Source organism: Chaetura pelagica, unplaced genomic scaffold, assembly GCF_000747805.2.
Source record: "Chaetura pelagica isolate M959 unplaced genomic scaffold, ChaPel_1.0 scaffold170, whole genome shotgun sequence".
In the NCBI taxonomy this organism is placed as follows: domain Eukaryota; kingdom Metazoa; phylum Chordata; class Aves; order Apodiformes; family Apodidae; genus Chaetura; species Chaetura pelagica.
This window is the reverse complement of record NW_009952048.1, coordinates 123,933-144,723: the sequence shown is the minus strand read 5'-3', so window position 1 is coordinate 144,723 and position 20,791 is coordinate 123,933. Positions and strand designations below refer to the sequence as shown.

The following is a 20,791-nucleotide window of genomic DNA, read 5'->3' as shown; positions in this document are numbered from 1 at the left end:
GGGGGGGAGGGTCCGGCCCCGCAGGCCCTGCCGCGGGGGGGATTAGAAGCTGACGTGAGGTGTGTGAGGCTGCAGGAGCTTCCCTTCGTCCCTGTGGTTGAGCCGCACCTTCTCCAGCCCGCTGCTTCCTGCACCCTTAGCGGCGGGTATCCCAGCAGGGGCCTTCCTTGTGTTGCGACTTAAAGTCATTTGTGAGCCTTCAGCTCCAAAGGTTTGGCTGTTGCTTTTGCTAAGCAGGTCTGCAATCTGCTGTCAGGGAAATCGGCTTATTTGTTGTCCTTTTGAAAAATAAAGTCTTATACTTTATAAAGTCTTAGACTTTATAAAAGCTGTAGTTATAAAGCAGACAGAAGTACAGATAATGTCAGAGGAATCAGTTTGTTTTTCTGGCAAGGCTGAAATTAAGTATTTTCCTCTTGCTCAAGTAGTTGGCACAGCTTGTAAACTGTTCAGGCATCTAGTGTTTAGCATCCAGTGTTCTTTGATGTAAATTATAAAAGGATACTGGATTATGTGTGTCATGAGAGGTGACGTTCTTAATCTACTTACCATGTTTTCAGAGATATTGTCCAAGTGCTTACGTAAGGATATCTTACTCAATTCAAAGTCTGGGCAGCCTGCTATAACTTTTTTTATTGTTTGTCTGCTAAAGCCAAAATATCGGGTGGTCTCTGGATGAATAAGGAGTGAAAACAGGAAGCAGTTGTCACAGCTCGCCTGTCAAAATCAATTTACCAGGTAGGTAACAGTGTATTGAGAGGGCTCCATATTGGGGTAAATTTTGTTTAATGGTAAAAGCATTTTGGTGAATGTTTGGCCCTTTTATGTTTGTGTAGCACTTCTCTGCCTGGAAGATGCTGGGGTGGGTTAATGCTGCCATACATGTGCAGTTTTGAAGATAGCCAGATGTGTGGAGCAGTGTGATATACAAAATCTTTGTAGTATTTTGAGTGTGGGGCATATTTTATACCTGAGAAGTCAACACAGACTTTTGGGAAGGGGAGAGGGACAAGTACCAGTGGCTTTCTGTGTCAGGGCAGATCAAACCAAATGTCATCCTCTAATCTTAAAAGACTTTCATGTATTTATTGTTTACTAAGTCCTAAGCACAGCAGAGATGATGAAACAAAATTTATAATGCCAGATGTCTTCAGTTTTGGAGAAGAAACATGGAAAGGAATTCAAGCCTTTAAAATGCATGGGAAGTATTACTGAAGAGGGTTCTTGTTTGATCACTGACAAAATGCTTAATTGTGGGTAGCTAAGAGAGCTGGCTTTTGAAGAAAAATGTAAAGATGGTGAAAGGAATCATATTTTACTTATCCCTCAAAGTTTGGTTTCCAACCCAAAAGCTATTGGTTTGGAAATTAGTATCTTGATTAACGAAGGATTTAAGTAATCCAGGTATGTTTGCATTGATTGTCTCGTTCAGGAAATAATTTATATTAGGGGTGGGAGGAATGAAATTTGGCATCTTTGTTAAGATACTTTTTGCTTACAGCTCTCTATGAAAGCAGCAAATCACTACACCATCTCTAATCTCAGAATGCTTTTGATTAACTTTATTTTTATTTTAAATCTCAGCGTTTAAACTCAGTCATTTGAAAAGTAACATCCAGTTGTAGATCATGGCTCATCGATTTTCCAAAGAAGAATTAGATGAGCAGTTTGAAGAGTTTCTGAAAGAGGTATGTTTCACAGCAAGGTCACATCCCTTTTCTCTGTTAAAATGCAGGGGGAAAATTGAGTATGGAATAATATGAAACGGAAGATGCAGCTGTGCTTTTGTCACATAATTCACATAGCTGCCTTATGTGTGGGTCTTTGCAAGGTATTAACTTCCTTGCTAAACTTAATTCATACTATTTTGCTGGATCGAAACCCAGAGAACAGTTTTGTGATTCAGTAAATATTTTGTCACTGCCAGGTTGTGTCTTCAGAAAAAGCCCTTTCTTCTTTGTTTTTGTTTCAGTTTAATTGTGGGTTGTTTAGTAGCAGAAGCTTCAAAGTGATATATAATTGAAAATGAGATAAAAAACCTTTCCTGTGTCTAAGCACAAGCAATGTTTTAAGAAATTTGTCTGTGCAATACCCAATTTTGCTGAATTCTATTAAAAAATTCTTATATTAATCCTAACAAAAAGAAGTGTGTCACAGTGATTAGAAGATTTTGATTTTATTCCTGTTGTTCCTCATGGTGCTTCCTGATTTTGAGTAGAGGCAAAATCATGCAAGCCTGTGGGTTGTGACTGAAGGTGACAGCAGACTGGGTCAAAATGTCCTAACTTGATACTTTTTTTTCAATGCATAGAGACCTGTAATTTCAGAATTTGCCCTCCACTCCTTCAGGCACACAGTGTGGTAACCCTAAGATAGGAGCACTGCACACATAAGGCCTTTACTCCAGGCTGGTAACTTATGTAAGTGTAGCTAATGATGGCAGAGGTTATTTGTGGCATCTCTGTTACGTGAAATATGCTCATAAAGGTTTTTGGATGTAGAGGCTGTGCTATGATTTAACTACTTGTAGGTGCTAAATTCCATGGAAATTACACTTTGTACAGTGTGGTAAAGATCTGCAGAAACCTGAGAGTTCTTTTTCAAGAAGATTGTGGCTTTCCCAGGTAGGTCTGTAACTCTTTGCTCACCATACAGCTTGTGAGGTGTTTTTACAGATACACACTACATGCAGCTTTACTCAGCAATACCAAATTATGATCATAGGAAAACTAAATGCCATCTGAAAATTAAGATTCAAAACAAACTTAGAGGTAGATTTTAGCCCTTAATTTGATGATGTAACATTCTTGAATTCACTTAAATTATTAATTTTAGTAAGAATAAAAAAAAAGGCTCTGCATTTCTGCCGAAAGTCCTTTACTTACTGTTGTTATGAAGGGAGTTGCTCGGGGGGAGAGAAAGAAGGTTTATTTATTTTGTGCATGTGACAAAACTCTGCATATGATTGATTCTAGTATTTTGTCTCAATTTTTTTTTTTTAGCCTTTCAGACTAGAACTGCCAATCCAGTCATTAAAAAATAGGCATTGCTTTAAGTTCTGCCAGCTAGATACAGACCCAAACAATGACATTATCTGCTGTTATTTTATAGGCATGCATCTCCTGTTATGTCCTCCCCTTTGCTTTTATTCTTTATAAAAAGTGTACACCCTTTTAATGTTAGAGAATGTTTTAATCTTTAATGTTCAAGATGAGAAACCAATGTGCTCCACTGTTTGAAATTGTTATGTGGGTGATACTTGTGTTGAGTATAATGACGGGGTAAAGGGGAATAGCAGAAACTGGTTTTAGTTGTTTGAGGAAGACTTAATGCTGTTTAAGGAAATCTTTCAGAGAAGGAAAGGAGCAGAATGTTTTTGCCTCTTAAATAATACATAATTAGTGAAACTGCCTTTGTCTGGGGGGAGGATTCTATGTATGTTTGTGATTAAAACCTTTAAAGTGGAAAAAAAAGCAAGACTGTAAATACAGTTGGATAATGCAGGTCTAATAGGAGGATTAAACTAAAGTGGTGTAGGCACTGAATTTAGAAAGCTGTCAGGTGTCCCTTCCCATGCAGGGAGTTTGGAAGTAGATCTTTAAGGTCCCTTTCTACGCAAACCATTCAGTGATATTGATCTTGTGCTTCTGGTCAATTATCCCTTACCCCATAAGGAAGGAAAAAATCTCTAAATTTCACAGTTGAGACAACTGACATGTTGGGGAAAATGCAGTAGTATTGTTGTGTCAGCATTTCTTTCCCAGCTAGTGCAACTTTACTTTCTGAAGTTGACAAGATGGCATGGATGACATAGAAATTTTCCAGAACTTGTGAACAACCTGTGGGAGTTTCAGTTTCTTTAGTTATAATTCTACTCTTAAGGTGTACAAGCATCAGCAAGATGCTGCTTGCAGCATAGAATTTACTGTTAGTCATAAAAGAAAGAGCAAGAGATACCAGGGCTTGCATTAGTCTAGCAGGAGGCAGTCTGACCTTTGTGGACAATGGCAGTAGCACTTGTGTTGGGAGCAATGCAAGGAAGTTTATAGGACTTTTATGAAGAATGTAAAGTTGTTTTGTTCTGTGCCACTGAGTCAATGTAAAGACATTGCAATACATCCTGTTGTCCAGAAGTTTCATAATTCCAAATTCAAATTATTTATTAAAGTGCAAGGCTCAGATCACTTAAATTTTCTTTCTGAGACTGCATGACAGGCGTTTAATTTTCTCAAGTGAAACTGTAAGCTTTAAAGATGTTATTGGTCAGAGATATTAACAACAATAGTATTTTCTTATAATATTTTTTTATTCTTAAATGGAAGTTCTGGATAATAGGCATTTCATTTATGCGTGTTCTTGTTAAGCCTGTATAAATTGAAGTGTTAGATATATAGTAAAGATAGGCTTTTATGGTAGTGCTTTTTGTGCAATGGGAATCAGGCAGTGGACTGCAGAGGATTGTTTTAATAGAGCATCGTCTTGTCTTTTACATAATAAGTACCCACAATCCTGTTGCCTCTACAGTTCTGTTTATGTTATTGCATTTTCTTATTCACGACTGTTACGAAAGGGAAGTTTTTGAAATTGTCCCATATGGTGCATTTCACATGTGAATTCTTTGTTCCTTAAGCTTTTACTAACTCTATTGACTCTGTTAAGATACTTTAGAACAATTAGCTTTAACAATTATGGCTAAAAAATTAGATAAAAATAAAAAGTGTGCCACTCACCTTAAACCCATGTTTACTGAGCTGAACCACAAAGGATACATAACACCTAAGGTTGCAGTGCATTAGCTTAATTAATGTATTTCCTTGTTCAATGTTTGAACAGCTAGTTGTGGCTGTGAGCCACAAAGAGCTTTTTCAATGGAAAGGAACAGAGTTTGTTTGTTTGTTTGTTTGTTTAAAAAAAAAAGCTGTATCACATTAAAAAAAGTGCTTTTGTCTTATATCTCTAGGTCTTTTCCTTCCTGTTACTCTTCAGCAACTGAAATCTGTAGGATTTCATGTTTACATGCTTACAGTCTTTTTTTCCTCCGTTGATTTAAGCCATCAGTCAAAATTGGCATGGATGAGTAATACATATGAAAGCTTAATACACAGAGATGGGTAGGAATGGCTCTGGTATTTCTGTTCATTTCCATGAACACAAAGTATAAAATTAATTTCTGAAATCTGACTTGCTGGGAGGTAGAATGCTGTTTGTGAAAGCTTATTTTTAGAATATGAATAATATTGTTCATGTACAAAAGAAGGCCAAGGCTAAACTGTTGCTGCTCTAACTCATCCTTAAGGAGGCAGTTAGGATTTTGGCTTTTACATGTTGTAACTAACCAAAAAAGAGCTGATTATGCAGTTCATTAAAAAATATCCTCTACTAAGCAATTAACTTTTAACATGGCAAAACTTTGGCAGTGAGGTTATTATAATATGCAGTATTATGCCACATGAATATGGTTATTGTCTGTTACTCAACTTTGTCATGCATATACAAAAAAAGGCAGGCAGTGGGGAGTACAGAGGCATCTGAACTCAGAAGTCTAGAATTGAATGGCTGAAAGACAGTAGAACAATGTGAAAATGTAAAAGCTGTCTTTAATCTTCTATGCAATTCACTCAGTCTCTTTCAGATGATTCACTTGGAAATTCAAAGAAAAAACCCAGCGTTCTTGAGACATTGGGACAGCCCAGGAAAAAAGAAACAAAGAAAAAGGATTCAGTGCCATGGTGGATGTCTGAGGAAGATCTGGATGATGGTGGTAAATAATGTAGATTTGCAATTTTTTGACCACAGGGGGTCAGACGAGTTCTTTCTTATACTTCATATGGGCCTGGATTCAGATTAAGTTACTCCCACACAAGTGCTTTAGAACATTACAGCGCGAGTTTGTAAAGTATAAAACTCAAATGTAATTGTATTTTTAAAAAGTAATTGTATTCAGGCTGTAAGCAAGCTTTCTGCTGCTTTTTCTTACATGTAATGAAAACTTGTAAACACCTTATAAATAGTAAGATAATTAGAAAATGTAACTTGCAAATTCTGCTGAAAAATCTGTAGGTGTGTTTTGTAACCAACCTGTTCCTTACACTTTCTGTAGATTACTGTTTCCAGACTGGAGAGAAAAAATACTATTTTTTGTAATTTTAAGCTAATTGCAATGTTTGTAATAGGTTGGGCAAGCACAGAAAAACTTTTCAGCAGCAGTAAGGGCTGTGTTGACATGATTGCTAGTTCAGCATTGACTTAGTCACATAGTTCTGGAAGAACATATATTATTGTTTGCAAGCTTTCCACCTCTAGTTTGGCATTTCTTCATTGTTTAATTACTGGCTGGTAAAGCCTATGAGTATTTAATTTCCACAGGGTGAGTGGCTCTTGTTCCTGTAGTAACTGGTTTCTTATTTTCATGATTCGTATAACTTGTAACTGGAGCTTAACAGAAAATTCCAGCAATTGGTTTTTTATATGACAGGGTTAAGATACCACTGGTAGTCTGCAGTTTTCCTGTCAGTGTTGCCATAGTTAGGAGTCAAATCTTAAGTCACCAGTTTAGGTATAACCCTAATAGGTGGTGGCTGGACTGCTTATCTGTTTCTGGCCTTTTAAGATATTGCTGGGAAACTCAGATGGATACGAGTGATTTCATATCAGGCAGTGCAACTACCTACCAGGTAGTTATTAGATATTATGATACCTGCTTATAGTATTTCCTTCCAGCTTCCTGAACAATGGAAAGACAGAGTGTTCTTGGCTGGGCAAAGGGTGAGAATTAAGAGGTTAGCATTACCTCATTTTTCTACATACTATCAAAGAAAATTTTCAGGTGACTTTAGAAGGTCAGCATTCTTCTGTGTTTTTTCTGAAATGCTTGAGGCAACCCCTGAAGTGGCCTGATATTTCTCATACTACTTAAACCAAAAAACACTGGAATAGGTACTTAAAAGGCAGGGTGATTACAAGTTTTAGAGAACAGTGCTTGCATGGCTTTGGTGCAATGCAAAGCAGAATCAGAAGAAATACTGTGATTACATCAAGTTGTTCTTATCCAAACCAGTTTCATTTTTTAAATTAAGAATATTTTATCAACTGTGTAGTTTAACTAGAGGTAAATCTATTAGAACTGAAACATGCTTGATCTGCAGTTTATTGGTGTATAGAATCAAAAGAGACTTCTGATAAACTTTTTAAGGTCTCTCTTAAAAAGAGTTTTGTGTCCTTTAGGAGGAAAATGTTTAGAAGGTGAGCCTGCCCAGTTTTGCCAGTATGGAATCAATTTACTTGAAAAAGAAGCTAGCATGTTCATATTCAAACTCTTGATGAGGGGGTAGATTTTTTTCAGAGCGAGTTGACAGTGATCTGTGTGTACTGCTTTTTGAATGAGGTCCAACATGTCTTGGCAGTTGGACATGATAAAAGTGAGACTACAAGAATGTGGGGCAAATATGCTAAAGCCATGAACTGAATTCTTCCTTGAGCACCGTTTTGCCAGCCAGATTATTAGTTTTATTTCAGCTACAGCTCTGTCACCACTCTGCTTAGAATTCCGTGCTTGTGGGATGTGTGCTGGATGCCATATTCCACTTAAAATGTAATACTTCAATCAGAGAGGCATCTATGTTTTGCTAGAGAGCTTTCCTTATTCTGTCTTGGCAAGAAGAGGATAGCTTTGTGATATGAAGCAGAGCTCCTAGTTGTATCACACCATGAGGAAAGGGCTTTGCTTGTCACACTGGACACTCAGAAATGGTAGCACTTTTATTAACATACTGTGTTAGATGAAGGACCATGTAGAACAGAAGCAATCTGATGAATGCCATTCTGCTAACTGAAGTCACACTTAATAATAAGACAGTTACCCTAGAGTCCAGAGAGCCATTTGCAGAGGGGAGCTTGGCCACCTTCAGTATAAACCGAGTTTTCCACTGCAGTTGCAAAAGTAGTTTAACTTCTATATGTAACTGAGAATGAGGAATCTCTCACATAAAGGGGTATTTATGCCCCTGTGTACATACTACAAACTATGCTATGATTTTAGTTCAAGTAGATATACTTGCAAAACAACTGGCCAGGTGTCTGCGTGTGGACAGGCTTCTAGGACTGATCCTTTTCCCCTCTGTGTGTCTCTTTCTTTGTCTTGCATGCTGCCAACTACTTTGTCAAATACAATTTTGCTAGGTCTCATGTTCTTCAGCAGGTGCATGTTGTGTAGCATGGGCTCAGATGTATTAATACTGCACAGCAGCACTGCAGTGTAAGTCATTGCACAGCATGATTTAAAAAGTGATGATTTAGATTTGTAGCTTTTTGCAAGGTTACTAAATGTGTCCTAAAGAGAAAAATAATTGTTGTGTGGAAAAAAATTAATAATATTTTTGCAATTATGACAAATATGGAAATAAGCTGAATTTAGTTTCTAAAATGTGTCATGTTGGTAGTCTTTGAAATTTTGTGGAGACCCCTGTGTATCCTTCTAGACTTGAACCTCTAGTTTGGTTGGAGACAGGACTTAACTGTCAGGTAATTGAGCTGTTATTTCTGCAGTGAATCAAAGTTATGTAAATGTATAAATGTTACTTCCACCCACAGTGTGGCACTGCATTACAACTATGTGCTCTGCCTTTATGAGTTGGTGTGTTTGACCGACACTGTCTAGAGATACTGCTATATTAATAGAGTACAAAGTCTGGCTAATTAGTTGGAGTAATGTGCTGAGCTGGTACGTTTTTTTCCAGATTGAGATTTTCATTTTGAGTTAACTTCAATATCTGTATCATGCTTTCTTGAAAAACACAAACACAGATGACTGGAAGACAAAATGTATGCTATACATTAAATTGTCTGCTTTTTTCTAAGGCATCTTGTTGCAGAAGTGCCAGGAAATAAGCAGAGATTTAAACTAGTAGCCTGTATTCACGTGGGTTTGTAGGTTTATAATAAACAGTGCAGACTATTTCTGTTCATGTGGCTGAGAAGTATAAAGTACATTTTAAAATAACTTGTTATTCTAGTCACATTTGGGCTCTGTTCTTCAGCTTTAAACTGAAATGTGGAAATTATTATTCAAGATACTGTCTTCCATATTTGACAGCTTAAAGACCTACACCTAACTAATGTCCTTTCAACTTGCTTTTGTCATTTTAATGATAAAAAGAAATTGGATAATAAGAATTCCTGTCCTGTCTTGCTTGCTTGTCTGTTCCTGCTGTTTGACTTACTTTTCAAGATATTCAAACAAGATTTGTTAAACCAGGAAAAGAGAAGAAAATGATGGAAAGCCATGCTGAAATTGTGGAAAACTGTGAACAAAAGAGTCCCCATTCAGATTCCCAGTCTGGTATTTTTTTAAATATGTTTTGTTAAATTTATTCAGTAGAAGGCTTGTATTACTAGTGCTTGTCCTATAGAAAATCCATTGCAAATTGTCAGTTTGACCATAGTTTTTTTATTGGACACAAGCTGCCACTTACTTCATTTGTTATTTCCAGAGAAAAAAATAACTATGTGACCTTTTTGCTCAGTTGTGTTTACATCATATATCACTACCTATAGTGATGTAGTAGGACAGATAGCATGGTATTGCATGTAAGCCAGAAATATTAATATTCACTGTTCTGTTTATTTAATTTCAAAGACTACAGTCAGATAAACATTCTGTTGATAGGATTATTTTCCCAATGCTGGGAGCCCAGTAGGCTGCTCTGTGCATGCTTCCCCTGGAATGGAAACAGTACAGTTGGTGTAATAATGACAAACCAAATTGTTTAATCTGCAGAATTATTTTGATCAACATAACTTCAGATTCAGCCTTTTATATGGAGTCACTTTTTATCTTATCTGAAGAGAAACTCCAAAGAATACTTAAGAGATAAATAATTAAATACTTTTGCATAAATTACAGTAGCAGTGAACTTGTATGGACTAGTTCAAATGTGGCTTTGGTATTAAATTCAAGCAAATCAATAATATTTTGGAGAGCCATGACAAAGAAATGTTTGGCACTTGGTCTTTAGATCATGTTGGTGATCTGCTTTGTACCCTGTAGGAATTTCCCTCCCTATATTTGCTTTCTAGAGCATCTGTGCTGCCCTATTTTCATAACCCTCATTCGCATAGAATAGCTATAAAGCATCTCGATCTGGGACAGAGACACTAAAACCGAATCTATTTAATTAGGCTTAATATTTGAAATATAAGCAATAAGAGGACTTCAGTGTTTATTTCAAATTAGTGTTTTAAAATACATCATGTATTTGCATTATTTGCAATGAAAGGCAAACTGTCAACACTTTCAGTTTCCCAGTAAATGTGACAGAATATGAATCTAGAGAAGTGATATCTTACTGCAGGACTTGAACATCAGCTGAAGGAATAAAGGACCTGTGCAGTGTTGTAAGGATGGATTTCATAGAGTTTCTCTTTTTGCACTGCACCTGCCATTCACTTACCAGCTTCCTTTACCCATCTTGGATGTTTCTGTGCTGTGTTAGCTTCTGGTCACACATCCCCATAGTCCTTTTTCTGGACAGCAGAACTATTTGGCCTGATGCCCCAGCCTGCTCATACTCTCTCTTGTGTCAGGGTAAATTCCAAAGACCTGGAACTAAGATTTTTCTCTGAATTAGCCAATTTAGAAGCCCACTTCAGACTGACAATTTGAACAAGAAGTCCAGTACATCTGGCTAGCCTAGGGTATATAAATTGCATAGTGTGACTGTCATCTAAGTATCACGAGAGAGCACAGCTTTCTGCATAGGTACTGTTGTCTAAAACTTAATTCTACTAATGTGAATGGAAGGCATTTGGTAGGTTTTGTTGCTAAATAAGTCCTCTCCAGTGTTTGAGCAAATAAAAAGCAGTTCCTGTACCTGACAGTGACAAAGGCAGTAGTAATTCACAATGATGTACCTGTATTTTTCCACTTTTCTTTGAGCCAATCTAGATGCTTTCTTTCAAAACTTGTAGCACAAAACTTCTTTTATTGTTGAAGTAGATTTACTAGTTTTCTTTGTTTTCAAATAATATATTGAGCTCCTACAACAGTGTATTTGAAGGCAAGGTATACATGAAACAAGAAGGAATTTGTCTTTTTTAAAAATAAAAGTTTTCTTCTTAGAACTTATTAACATTAACTTTGTTATAGCTAGAAAATTACAGCTAATTCAATCTACAAGAAACTTAACTGCTTTTTTTTTTTTTCAGAAGTGTTAATTTGAATTCTCACGTCTTTCTTTTCTCTTTATTCCCTGTCCATTATGTATAAAAACTTAAAAATGTTTGTGTACACTTAAAAGTAGTTCCCCCTGTACCTTCTTCCAGTGCATCTCGCAGCAAGGCTTTGTCTAAATTCAAAATGTTGGAAAAATTTCATAAGGACAAGAAAGATTTGTACTTAAACAAAGAAGAAGGAATCCTCACTTCTGACAGTCCAGACAATTCTGAGGGTAACAAATTCAATGTCTTTTATATGATATTAGAAAGGTAAAAAGCCTCAATTCTGACAGTGTTTGTCAGACTACGGAGAAGAGAATGTACTTTGTAAATAGATGTTTGTCACTGTAGGTTCCAGTCCTTTGTGTTTCTCTTTTTAAACTTTTATCTGCAAGTGTAGTGGCTAGAAATACTTCTCTGAGAAATTCAGGTTCTTATGTTAATTAATTTCAGGTAAGAGGACTTAAAAATAATCCTGTGTATCATGAGACTTAAAAAATATTGCAGTCAAGATATGGATAGTGAAATATTTGGAGTTCAAGAAAACTGCTGCTTCAAGAATTTTTTATGAAAAGTAACAAATACCATTCCCTTCCCAACCAATAAATCACTCTAGCAAGCCCCACAGAAATCAGTAGGACTGTTCAAATAACAAAAAAAACACAGTGAAAAGAGACTTGGGAATATTTTTTCCAAGTTTAATTATTTTCTCGGAGTTCAGGTTGTGTAGGGCAGGTAAAAAAATATTGTCTTGCCTTCATTAGCAATGGTAGTATCCCCTGTAATCTGGAGTGTGTGTCTGGGAATTGGGGATGGCTGAGTTGCAGAACTCCATGGCTACAAAACAGTATTTAATTTTCAGATTATTATGGGAGGTGCCTTTTAAGAAAAGCTGTACTCTGGTTTGAATGGGCAAAATACTGAAAAAAAAAATATTAGCTAGCTTACATAAATCCCACAAAGCCTTCAAAATCAATGTAAGTCTGTTCAGAAAGTTCATTTAGTTTGAGATGATTTAAATAAAACAACATAGGAACTAGGAACAACTAGGAAATTGTTTTTCTCTAACATTTTGTTAAGTGTTCTAGTTGTCTTTTTACTGAAGTATATTGACATCTCCTTTCTTGCAAATCCTACATGGGAGGGCAGTGACAGTTTGTCTTTGATTCTGCTGACATAGTTGCATTGAAAAAACAGGGTGTTGGAGAGCTGGTGAGATTATGGCCAATCTGAAGATCTTCAAAAAAACTTGTGATCCAGCTGCAGGTTTCTGTTTACTGTTTTGATAACTAAAATAGATTGCCATCTGGGTAAATTAAATTACTGCATTTAGCTACCAGAGAGATGGACTACTCATACTTTTTCACTTTTGTTCAGCACTTTGAGGTTTCCGTTTACACTTTTGTAATAGCAAAATAGTTTTATTTAGGCATTAACTTTGTGTTCCTGTGGAGCTTGACCTTAAGTCAATGTCTCTTGTCATTTGTTGTGTGCAAGGCAAGCCAGTCAGAGCTCTGTACCAAGAACAGAGCTGAAGTTAGATACAGGAATGTGGAAAAACATTTCCAATACACAGAATCTTACACACTTAGCCTCCCAGTAAAATGTGCAACGGGACTTTGTCATTGCAGTAGAAATAAACCAAAACTGTTCTACTTGAGAGGGAGGCTCTTGTCATCAGAATGCATGTTCTAAGGGCAGGAAAAGGTTTTCAGCCTCTTACCCTCCCTACCCTGGGTTCATTTTCAGTACCGAAGGGAGAGGATTCTCCATTGTCATAGAGACAAGTGTGGCATTTCTTGAAAGGGTCTTGGTTGGACCTAGGTACAGGACAGAGTAGCATCCCCAAGTTGAAGCACTTCATCATCCAGTGGAAGACTGGTTTAGTGTTCTTGACCTGAAGAACCACTGTTGTACACATCTCCTGCATTCTCCTGCCAGCAGGAGATGAGCTGTCATAAGTGTCTTCACCCCTCTTGGTATGTTCAGTACAAGGACACAGATACAGCCTAAACAGTTTGGCCATACGGAACAAAAAATTCCAAGTTTATTTTACCAACTCGAGGTTCATGTTGGAAAAGATGGACCTGGTTTCTGTTCCCTTCTGTTAGAACTGTTAAATCATTTCCTATGTCATTGGACAAAATAAATAAGCAGCTTTTCTGCTAGCCTTTCTTCTAGAAGAACCTCTAAAGAATTTAAGTAGAATTGTATGTGTTAGGGGCAGGCAGAAGGGACATGGTACTGGTTTTTAACTAGTAATATACTGCAATATTTAGCTTTTAGTTTTCCATAAGGAAGTTGGTAAGGCAGCAGTCTGAGAGTAGAATTTGCACATGAAATTGATAAGGTGATGTTGAACCCTCATAACAATTCAATTACAGTAAGGAGAGTCAACTGCATGTTGTAGTTGCAAAATGTACAGAATGGAACAACTGTGTGTTCATCAGTGACCTTTAAGAACCTTTGGTTACTATTTTTTTTCCTAAAGCATTTGATTTGCAACAAATAAAAAGGAGCTGCTGGGCCAATGGGTCTGTGGATAGGAGATCAAATAAAACAAAGAAATGTTGATTTCTGTACAGAGTTTGTGTGTGTGATTGTCCTCTGTAAGTAATGTAAGTGAATATTTACACTTGTTATATTTGCCCCATGCTAAACTACATAGGTTTTGATGCAAATATCACAAATGGGAAAAAAAATTACATAATAGACTGATTAAACAAGATTTACCTATAATATTAGAAACTGAAGTTAGATCAATGTGATTGGTGAGACTGGGTATCTTTGCAGTTGCAGCATGGTCTTAGAAGTGGTGGATCTGGAAGATGACTTTTATTCATTTTCATTTCACATGACTGTCATCACTTCAGACTGAAGTTGTCATACAAATAGCTTTTAGGTGATAGTCAAGAATATTGCAACTTTTTTCCTAGGAATGCTTGAAGCCAGTGGAAGGTTTGTCAAGACGCAGGATGCTGCGCAGCTCACGGGGGAAGCAGATGAGAGTGTGCATGTGGAAAAGATGCAGCTAGAGACAAGTGATGGGCTTAATGTCTCCTTAAGTATAGACAGCCTGGAGAAAAATGGTGAGAACTGAAAGTGCAGCCACTTCATGAAGTTAGCTAGATCTAAATAAACTGTTATTACAAACTGCTTCCCTTAATTCATTGCAAGTGGGATTCTTCACTTCTATCAGCTGCCTCTCGTGAGCTGAAGGGTCCTAGAACTAGCTTGTGATTATTGGATACTGGTAGTATTTTCCTAGTTTGTCTGTAGTTGTTACTAGTATGACAATTATATGAGGACATACAGCACAGACACAATTAGTTTATTCTTTGTTTTGAAATTTAGATTCAATTTTAGCTTCTGGGCCTAATCAAAGTATCATGGGACTTGGATTGGATACCTTGGAAGAACAAGAAGAAAAGAAGGACTTCTTTGCCAAACTTGAACAAGAAGCTTCCTCTACTATTGATTATTCAAGATTAAATAAAGAGCTGGATTCCAATGATTCTGCATTACTAGCACCATTTGTACGGTAATTTAGAGAAGAAAAGTTGTGGACTAGATGAGTGGACACACGTGACTTGCATGTCTGAATGCCATGAGATTTTGTGGGACAAGAATCTATTTCAATCAGTTTTTTGTTTATTTGCTGTGGGTTTTTTTTGTTTGGGTTTTTGTGTTGTGTTTTTTTTTTCTGGGGGAGGTTGCTTTTTATATGAAGACAAGGACAAAAGTGAGCTTAATAAATAAAAGAAAGGAATAAGATGAGAACATGACTTGGTGATGAGTGGACGTAGCTGCACAGCTATGCATAAGAATAGTTACAGGTTGATCTATCATTAATGAAGTAGACCAGGAGAGATTCTGTGTCCCTTTAGACATGATAGTACAAGTGAATCTAGAGGAAAGATACAAAATCTTTGTAGATTAGAGCAATTCATTTATAATCAGTTATGTGAAAATAAGTTCAAATGTGTGAGAGAAACAGGTGAAGGGGCAATTCTGGCTGCTGTTGCTAAAAATTCTGAGTGCAAAGGAAACTTCCAATATGAAAAGGGGGGGGGGGGGTGTCAAAATTCTGGGGAGTTTTAGGTAAGGACAAAATTTTACAGGAAAAGGGGAAAGAAAGGAGAGATGTTAATGCATAATGAGAAGGTCAGAACAGAAGCAAACATAATGATAAAAATTTCTTTGAGAAGCTAATGTAGATGTTGGAAGGAATACAGAAAGAGTTATTTTAAGAGTTAGATTGAGAATTTTAACTCCTGATAGTTGCAATTATATATATATTTTAATAATTGATGACATCTGACTTTATAGCCTATGATTTGACACATTCAGATTTTAAATTTTATTGCTAATTGTAAGAAGTATCAAAATTGGGAGCTAGGAAAAAAATGTACTTATTTACTGTCCATGAAGAGAGTAAACGTTTCGTTTTGTTTCTCAGAAATGAAAAAAATGAAAAAGAAGAAGAAGCTGCCCATGAAGCAAAATCTGGTAATAGCATCTTTCTAAATAAATAATTTGATTATTCCTTTTTTTTTTTTTTTTAATTGCAGTGTGTACACTAAGAGTTGTGGGAACTTCATTGAACAGAGTAACAGAAATGAAAGCTGTTGAAAGCTCCAGTTCAAACGCAGAGTCCTCAGAAAATGTCACAGCAGGGTGTCAGAGGGTAGTGTAGGATCTTTATGTTTGTAGTGGGATGTAATTTAGAGGTCTGAAAAAAGGAAACTGTACTACAGCCTCGTAGCCTGTTCTGTACTTTGTGTTGTCTTTGGAGCTAGTCAGAAAACTTGGCTCATTATAGGTTTTGGATTCACAGTACAGTCCAGCATCCTTACTGAACTTTTTTTGTTCTGAGTAATACGTAAACCAATTGATTTCTGTTCCTGTATCACCTTGACTTTGGGTAAAGCTTTTGCTTATCTGAAAGCTAAAATAATTTTCATACTAATGATCTTCATTTATCTCTAGTTTTTGCATCAGCCTTTTAGGCTGCCTTTGCATTATGACTGCAGATTTTATTCAGACAGAGAATTAAAGAGGTTTGCCCTTTGACTTTGTGCTTTCTGTTTTGGTTTGTTTTTTTTAAAGTTCATTTTTAATATATTGTGACGTAAAAGAAAAGAAAAAAACAAACCCAACTATCAATCAAAAAATGAGGACAAAGTGACCATGTTTGAGTTACTCCTGTATCTTAACTGTCATCTGTATTTTTCTAGCATCTTTCATGCCTGAGCTTAATCTCTGTAATCTGCAGTGTTACTCTTACCTGATTTCCATGCTACGTTCTTTTCATTTTGCTTGTCTTTCACTTGTCACCTCTATATTTTGCTCTTAGTTGCTAGCATATGGTAAAGAGTGTATTTCTGTAATTTAATCAACAGATGGTATTTTCAAATCTGTGTATTTCACTGAGCTTTTGAGAGGTCCTAATGTCAGGCTTCAATTTCCCAGACATGAAGTGGCTTTATTTATAAACCTTAACACAGGAATCCTTTCTCCCTTAAAGCTTGGTTACTCTGTAGACTGTAGCACATCATAATAGTTGTAGTGGAAATCCTATAATTTTTTGGCCATTTTCCTAACAAAACAGTTGAAATTACCTGATTGTTGTGGTCAGTTTTTTAAAACTGACACTTGTGATTTTTAGGAAAACAGTTCCTATGGAATACCTGGAATGGCCTATCTGTGTGTTGCGTGTGGTTTGATTTAGTCTTTCTCAAACTGCTATTTCATGAAATAGGAACAAAAATAGTGGATAATACATGTGCAGGAATAGTATAGGCACTGTCTTAAGACAGTATGAGAAAGCTGTTTTCAGGTGATCAGACTTTTCATGATCCAAAACCAAAGGCAATGCCAAAAGAGTGACTTTTCACTGTGTAGTTTTCATGTATTAGTTAGAATGTGAGTTGGTTGCATTGGTGACAAAACACAGAAAGAACATGTTATAAACCAGTGTTTTGAAATGCTGGTAGATTTAAGCATTATAGATTGTTCAGACACTGAACCCAGGAAGCACAGGAGCTGAGTGGGGGACAAGGAATCGGAACTTGTGGAACGGTGGGTGTAGGTAACTGAAGGAAGAGCATTTGACTCGCTTGTAAGATTCGTTCTCTGACACACTTGTGTTTTTGAATAATGCTTACTCTCAAGTTGGACTTGGTGATCCAAGCTGTTTGAGGAGGTGGTTGAGCCACCATCCCTGGAGGCATCTAAAAAGACAGATCTGGTGCCAGGGGACCGGGTTTAGTGATGGATGTGGCAGAGTTAGGGTAGTGGTTGTACTCAATGATCCTGAAGGTCTTTTCCAACCAAAGTAATACCCAGAGTGGCTCTTGTGCCACCAAAGCAGGTCAGAAGAAGCAGATTTACAGATTCTGAGCCTAAAAACTGCTGGAGTTGTCAAGGGGTATGGACAGAGTACTTTGTCTGATAGGTGGAAATTTGCATCATTTCACTCGTAAGTTAAAGTGGTTGAATAAAAGGGATCAATTCAAATATGCCTAAGGACACTGAGGTAAAGTATATCTGATCATAAGGCAAACTTTGCTTGAATTTAGAGATATTATGTGTGACTTTTACTGTAGTTTTAGTACCACACCCAATCTTGAAACCTTTCTGTTGCCTTTGTGGAAGGCATAATAGTGGCAGTAGCTGTTCTTAGATGAGGGATTGGGGAAAAGAAATAGCTTTTCCTTACTGCTTTATCTTCCTTGGATCTTCATTCTATTTGATATTTATTTTGCACTTCAGGCAGCTACAGTGAAGATTTTGAAGAAGCAGATGCTAATCCTGCCTCTAAAACTGAAGGAAGTCAGGAGAATCAAAACATGTCAGGAGTTGACTTAGGTCCTCAAGAACAGGTATAACTTACCAATTATTCATGTAACTTGCATGAATTGTGAAATCTCTGTAATGTATAACTGTAAATATAGTAAACCTTTACATATTATGTAGTGTCTGAAAGAAAAGAACTTAGTGGTCCAGGGACTATATTGTTCTATTAAGGATATATGCTTTCTTGTAATAAATGACTGAAAGGATTGAGTTCTTTGCAGGGTTTCCTGCTTACTTCTCCTTTGAATTAAGAACTGTGAATGGGAGTGCATAAATTATGAGCTCAGATTGTAGCCTCAGCCTTGGAGTGGGCAGTAATTAATCCCTCTCTTGGAGATAGTAAGGTGGTGTTTACACCAGCAAGTGACACAGGCTGGGGGAAGTAGTTCTGGACAGGTAAGTAGTTTGGACAGAGGACCCAAAATCTACACAATATAAGCTTTGGGGTATTACTGGTGGTGAGTTTAGTCAGGTCTTTTGATGTGGAGCATATGTGGCTGGAGCACATCAGGTGGATTCCTGGAGCATGTGTTCTGATTATTTTTTTTATGAAAGGACTCTGCAGAGCACCATGTGTTCATGTAATGGATAAATGTGGGGAATTTTAGGTCTTTTAAAGTAAGTTTATTAGAGTAGTATTTCTAATAAATGTTTTAAAAGAACAAATAGAATGAAGTGTAATGTACTTACCACTGTGTTATTTTCTTTTCTCAAATTACAATGCAAGAGAACCAGGAAGGTGCAAACATGTAATTTCATATATGCAGAGCAGCATCTAGTGACCAGTCACTTGTGAGAGGGTTTATAGAGTACTGGGTGTTGAGATCCTTTTAGCAGCCTAAGTGGAGTTTTAGAGAAGTGCATGTTCTTGGAGCACAAAGAAGTGCTTAGTTCTCAGAACCGTTCTGAAGTTTTGGACCAACTTTTGAAGTTCATCCAGATTTTTCTTTTCCCTGAAATTCAAAAAGTAATTATTTTTTTTTCTTTATTTTTGTTAGGAAGAAGCTAATACTGGCATGCTGGCTAAAGGTAAGATCTGATCAGTAGGAGAGTACTAAGTGTATCTTTTTGAAACTTTCTTATCGGATTTCTACTATTTACTATTTTTCACCTGATTCTGTTGTGTTCTACTGAAAGTCTGTTGGACTAAAATAGTTTTTAAAATATCTGCATGTTAGCACTTCAAAGTGATCATAATTTTTTAATTATTTTTTTTCATTGTACTACTGGAGTGAGGACTCAGATTTTGATGCTAGCAATTAGAGTTAATCTGTTTACCATTAATGGCATTAGACTAACCTAGATAGCATTCTTTACACATTTAGTACATGGAGATTTGGTGCACTTAAGAGAATTTCAGGTTTTTTAACATTTATCTTCTTGGTTTTAGTGGTATTACTTGATTCACAAGAGTCAACTAGAGAACTTCAAAAGGCTGTTGAAACATCAGATGTAGCTCCAGGACAGCAATACCTGCCTGAAGAAGTCACTGGAATTGAAATGAATGAAGCAGGTAAAGGTTGCTTTAAAAAAAAACCAACAAGCACACACAAAACCTAAACCTCAAAAATGTGCTTTAGTAGAACAGACAGCTCTGATATCTACATTTTTCTCAGGTTATCTGTGAACATGGAATCCTTGCCTCTTAGTAACAAGGCTTGAGAAGAGGAGGAAATATTTCAGGAAGAAGCCATGCTTCTGCCAAAGAGATACCTTTTAATACTTGGCTATTGTAAATTTACTTTTGACATTGCAGTTTGATCTTAAGTACCATCTCCTCACAGCTAAAATTCTTCTTTGACAGCATTGAACACAACTATGAAATACAACTACACTGGTAGTTTTAGTACTGATAAAATACTGAGGTGGGGTAGGGAGGGTGGAGAGACATGAAAGGTAACTGAAACACAAGCTCCAGTGGGATGTTTCCCAAAACAGCAAATCCTGTAGTGCCTCTGATGAGCTTGCATTTTCCACAGGTGCTTCCTATGGACAAACCAGCAGTGAGATGGAAGCATTACACCAAGCTTACCATCATATTGAGCAGTCTTTGGGAGACACTGATGAGCAGAAACTGCCCAGTTCTGCAGCAGCACTCTCAGGGAGCCTCCTGCAAGGGGTTCCACAAAATAATGACATCTGTTCAAAAAACATGTCAACCATTGAATCAGGTAAATGCCTCAAAGGAAGGTGTGTACTGTACAAACATGTAAAACGAGCCAACTAGTAATATCTTTAATAATGCATTTATGAAATATTTAAAAATGTTGTCCTTTTTACAAGCACTTTTTCTAAGTTATTTGTGGTGGGGTTTTTTTTATATTCCACTAACTAGACTTACCTACTGTGGAAGAATTCATGAAACCAATTAAAGGACATGCATCTGATATCAGAAGTTTTGATGTGGAGCCTGGAAGGTATTTATTTCAGAATGCATTTAAGAATTGTAAATGCTTAAGTCCATTAACTGTGAAAAACAGCTTACTAAATAACTCATCTGTCTTTTTGCCTAATTAGATACTGAAATTTCATTATGTCTTGCACTGGCATTATGGCATTTGCAGTGAATTGTAAAATGAGTATACAGGGTTAATAGGTTTAGACCAGAGATTCCCAAACTTTGTTTGAATGATAAGCAGTAATGTTTGCCAAATAATTTGGAGGAGACATCCACATGCTCACAGCTACCACAGCTGGGATTTCTACTTTCCCAGCCTTCTGC

The 20,791-nt window shown here is 36.7% G+C and overlaps 1 protein-coding gene across 1 annotated transcript in view; it reads left to right on the top strand.

The window, feature by feature from the left end:
• The first annotated feature begins 692 nt into the window (after positions 1–692).
• Positions 693–20,791, top strand: part of CEP162 (centrosomal protein 162kDa) — a 43,113-nt gene continuing 23,014 nt past the window's right edge. Inside the window, exons 1-11 of the mRNA XM_010002981.1 lie at positions 693–738; positions 1,585–1,688; positions 5,623–5,761; positions 14,148–14,300; positions 14,566–14,752; positions 15,671–15,720; positions 17,986–18,095; positions 19,068–19,098; positions 19,460–19,582; positions 20,049–20,240; positions 20,405–20,486. Coding sequence (XP_010001283.1) covers positions 1,629–1,688; positions 5,623–5,761; positions 14,148–14,300; positions 14,566–14,752; positions 15,671–15,720; positions 17,986–18,095; positions 19,068–19,098; positions 19,460–19,582; positions 20,049–20,240; positions 20,405–20,486 — 1,127 coding nt within the window. The 5' untranslated portion in view covers positions 693–738; positions 1,585–1,628. The remainder of the gene's footprint in view (positions 739–1,584; positions 1,689–5,622; positions 5,762–14,147; positions 14,301–14,565; positions 14,753–15,670; positions 15,721–17,985; positions 18,096–19,067; positions 19,099–19,459; positions 19,583–20,048; positions 20,241–20,404; positions 20,487–20,791) is intronic.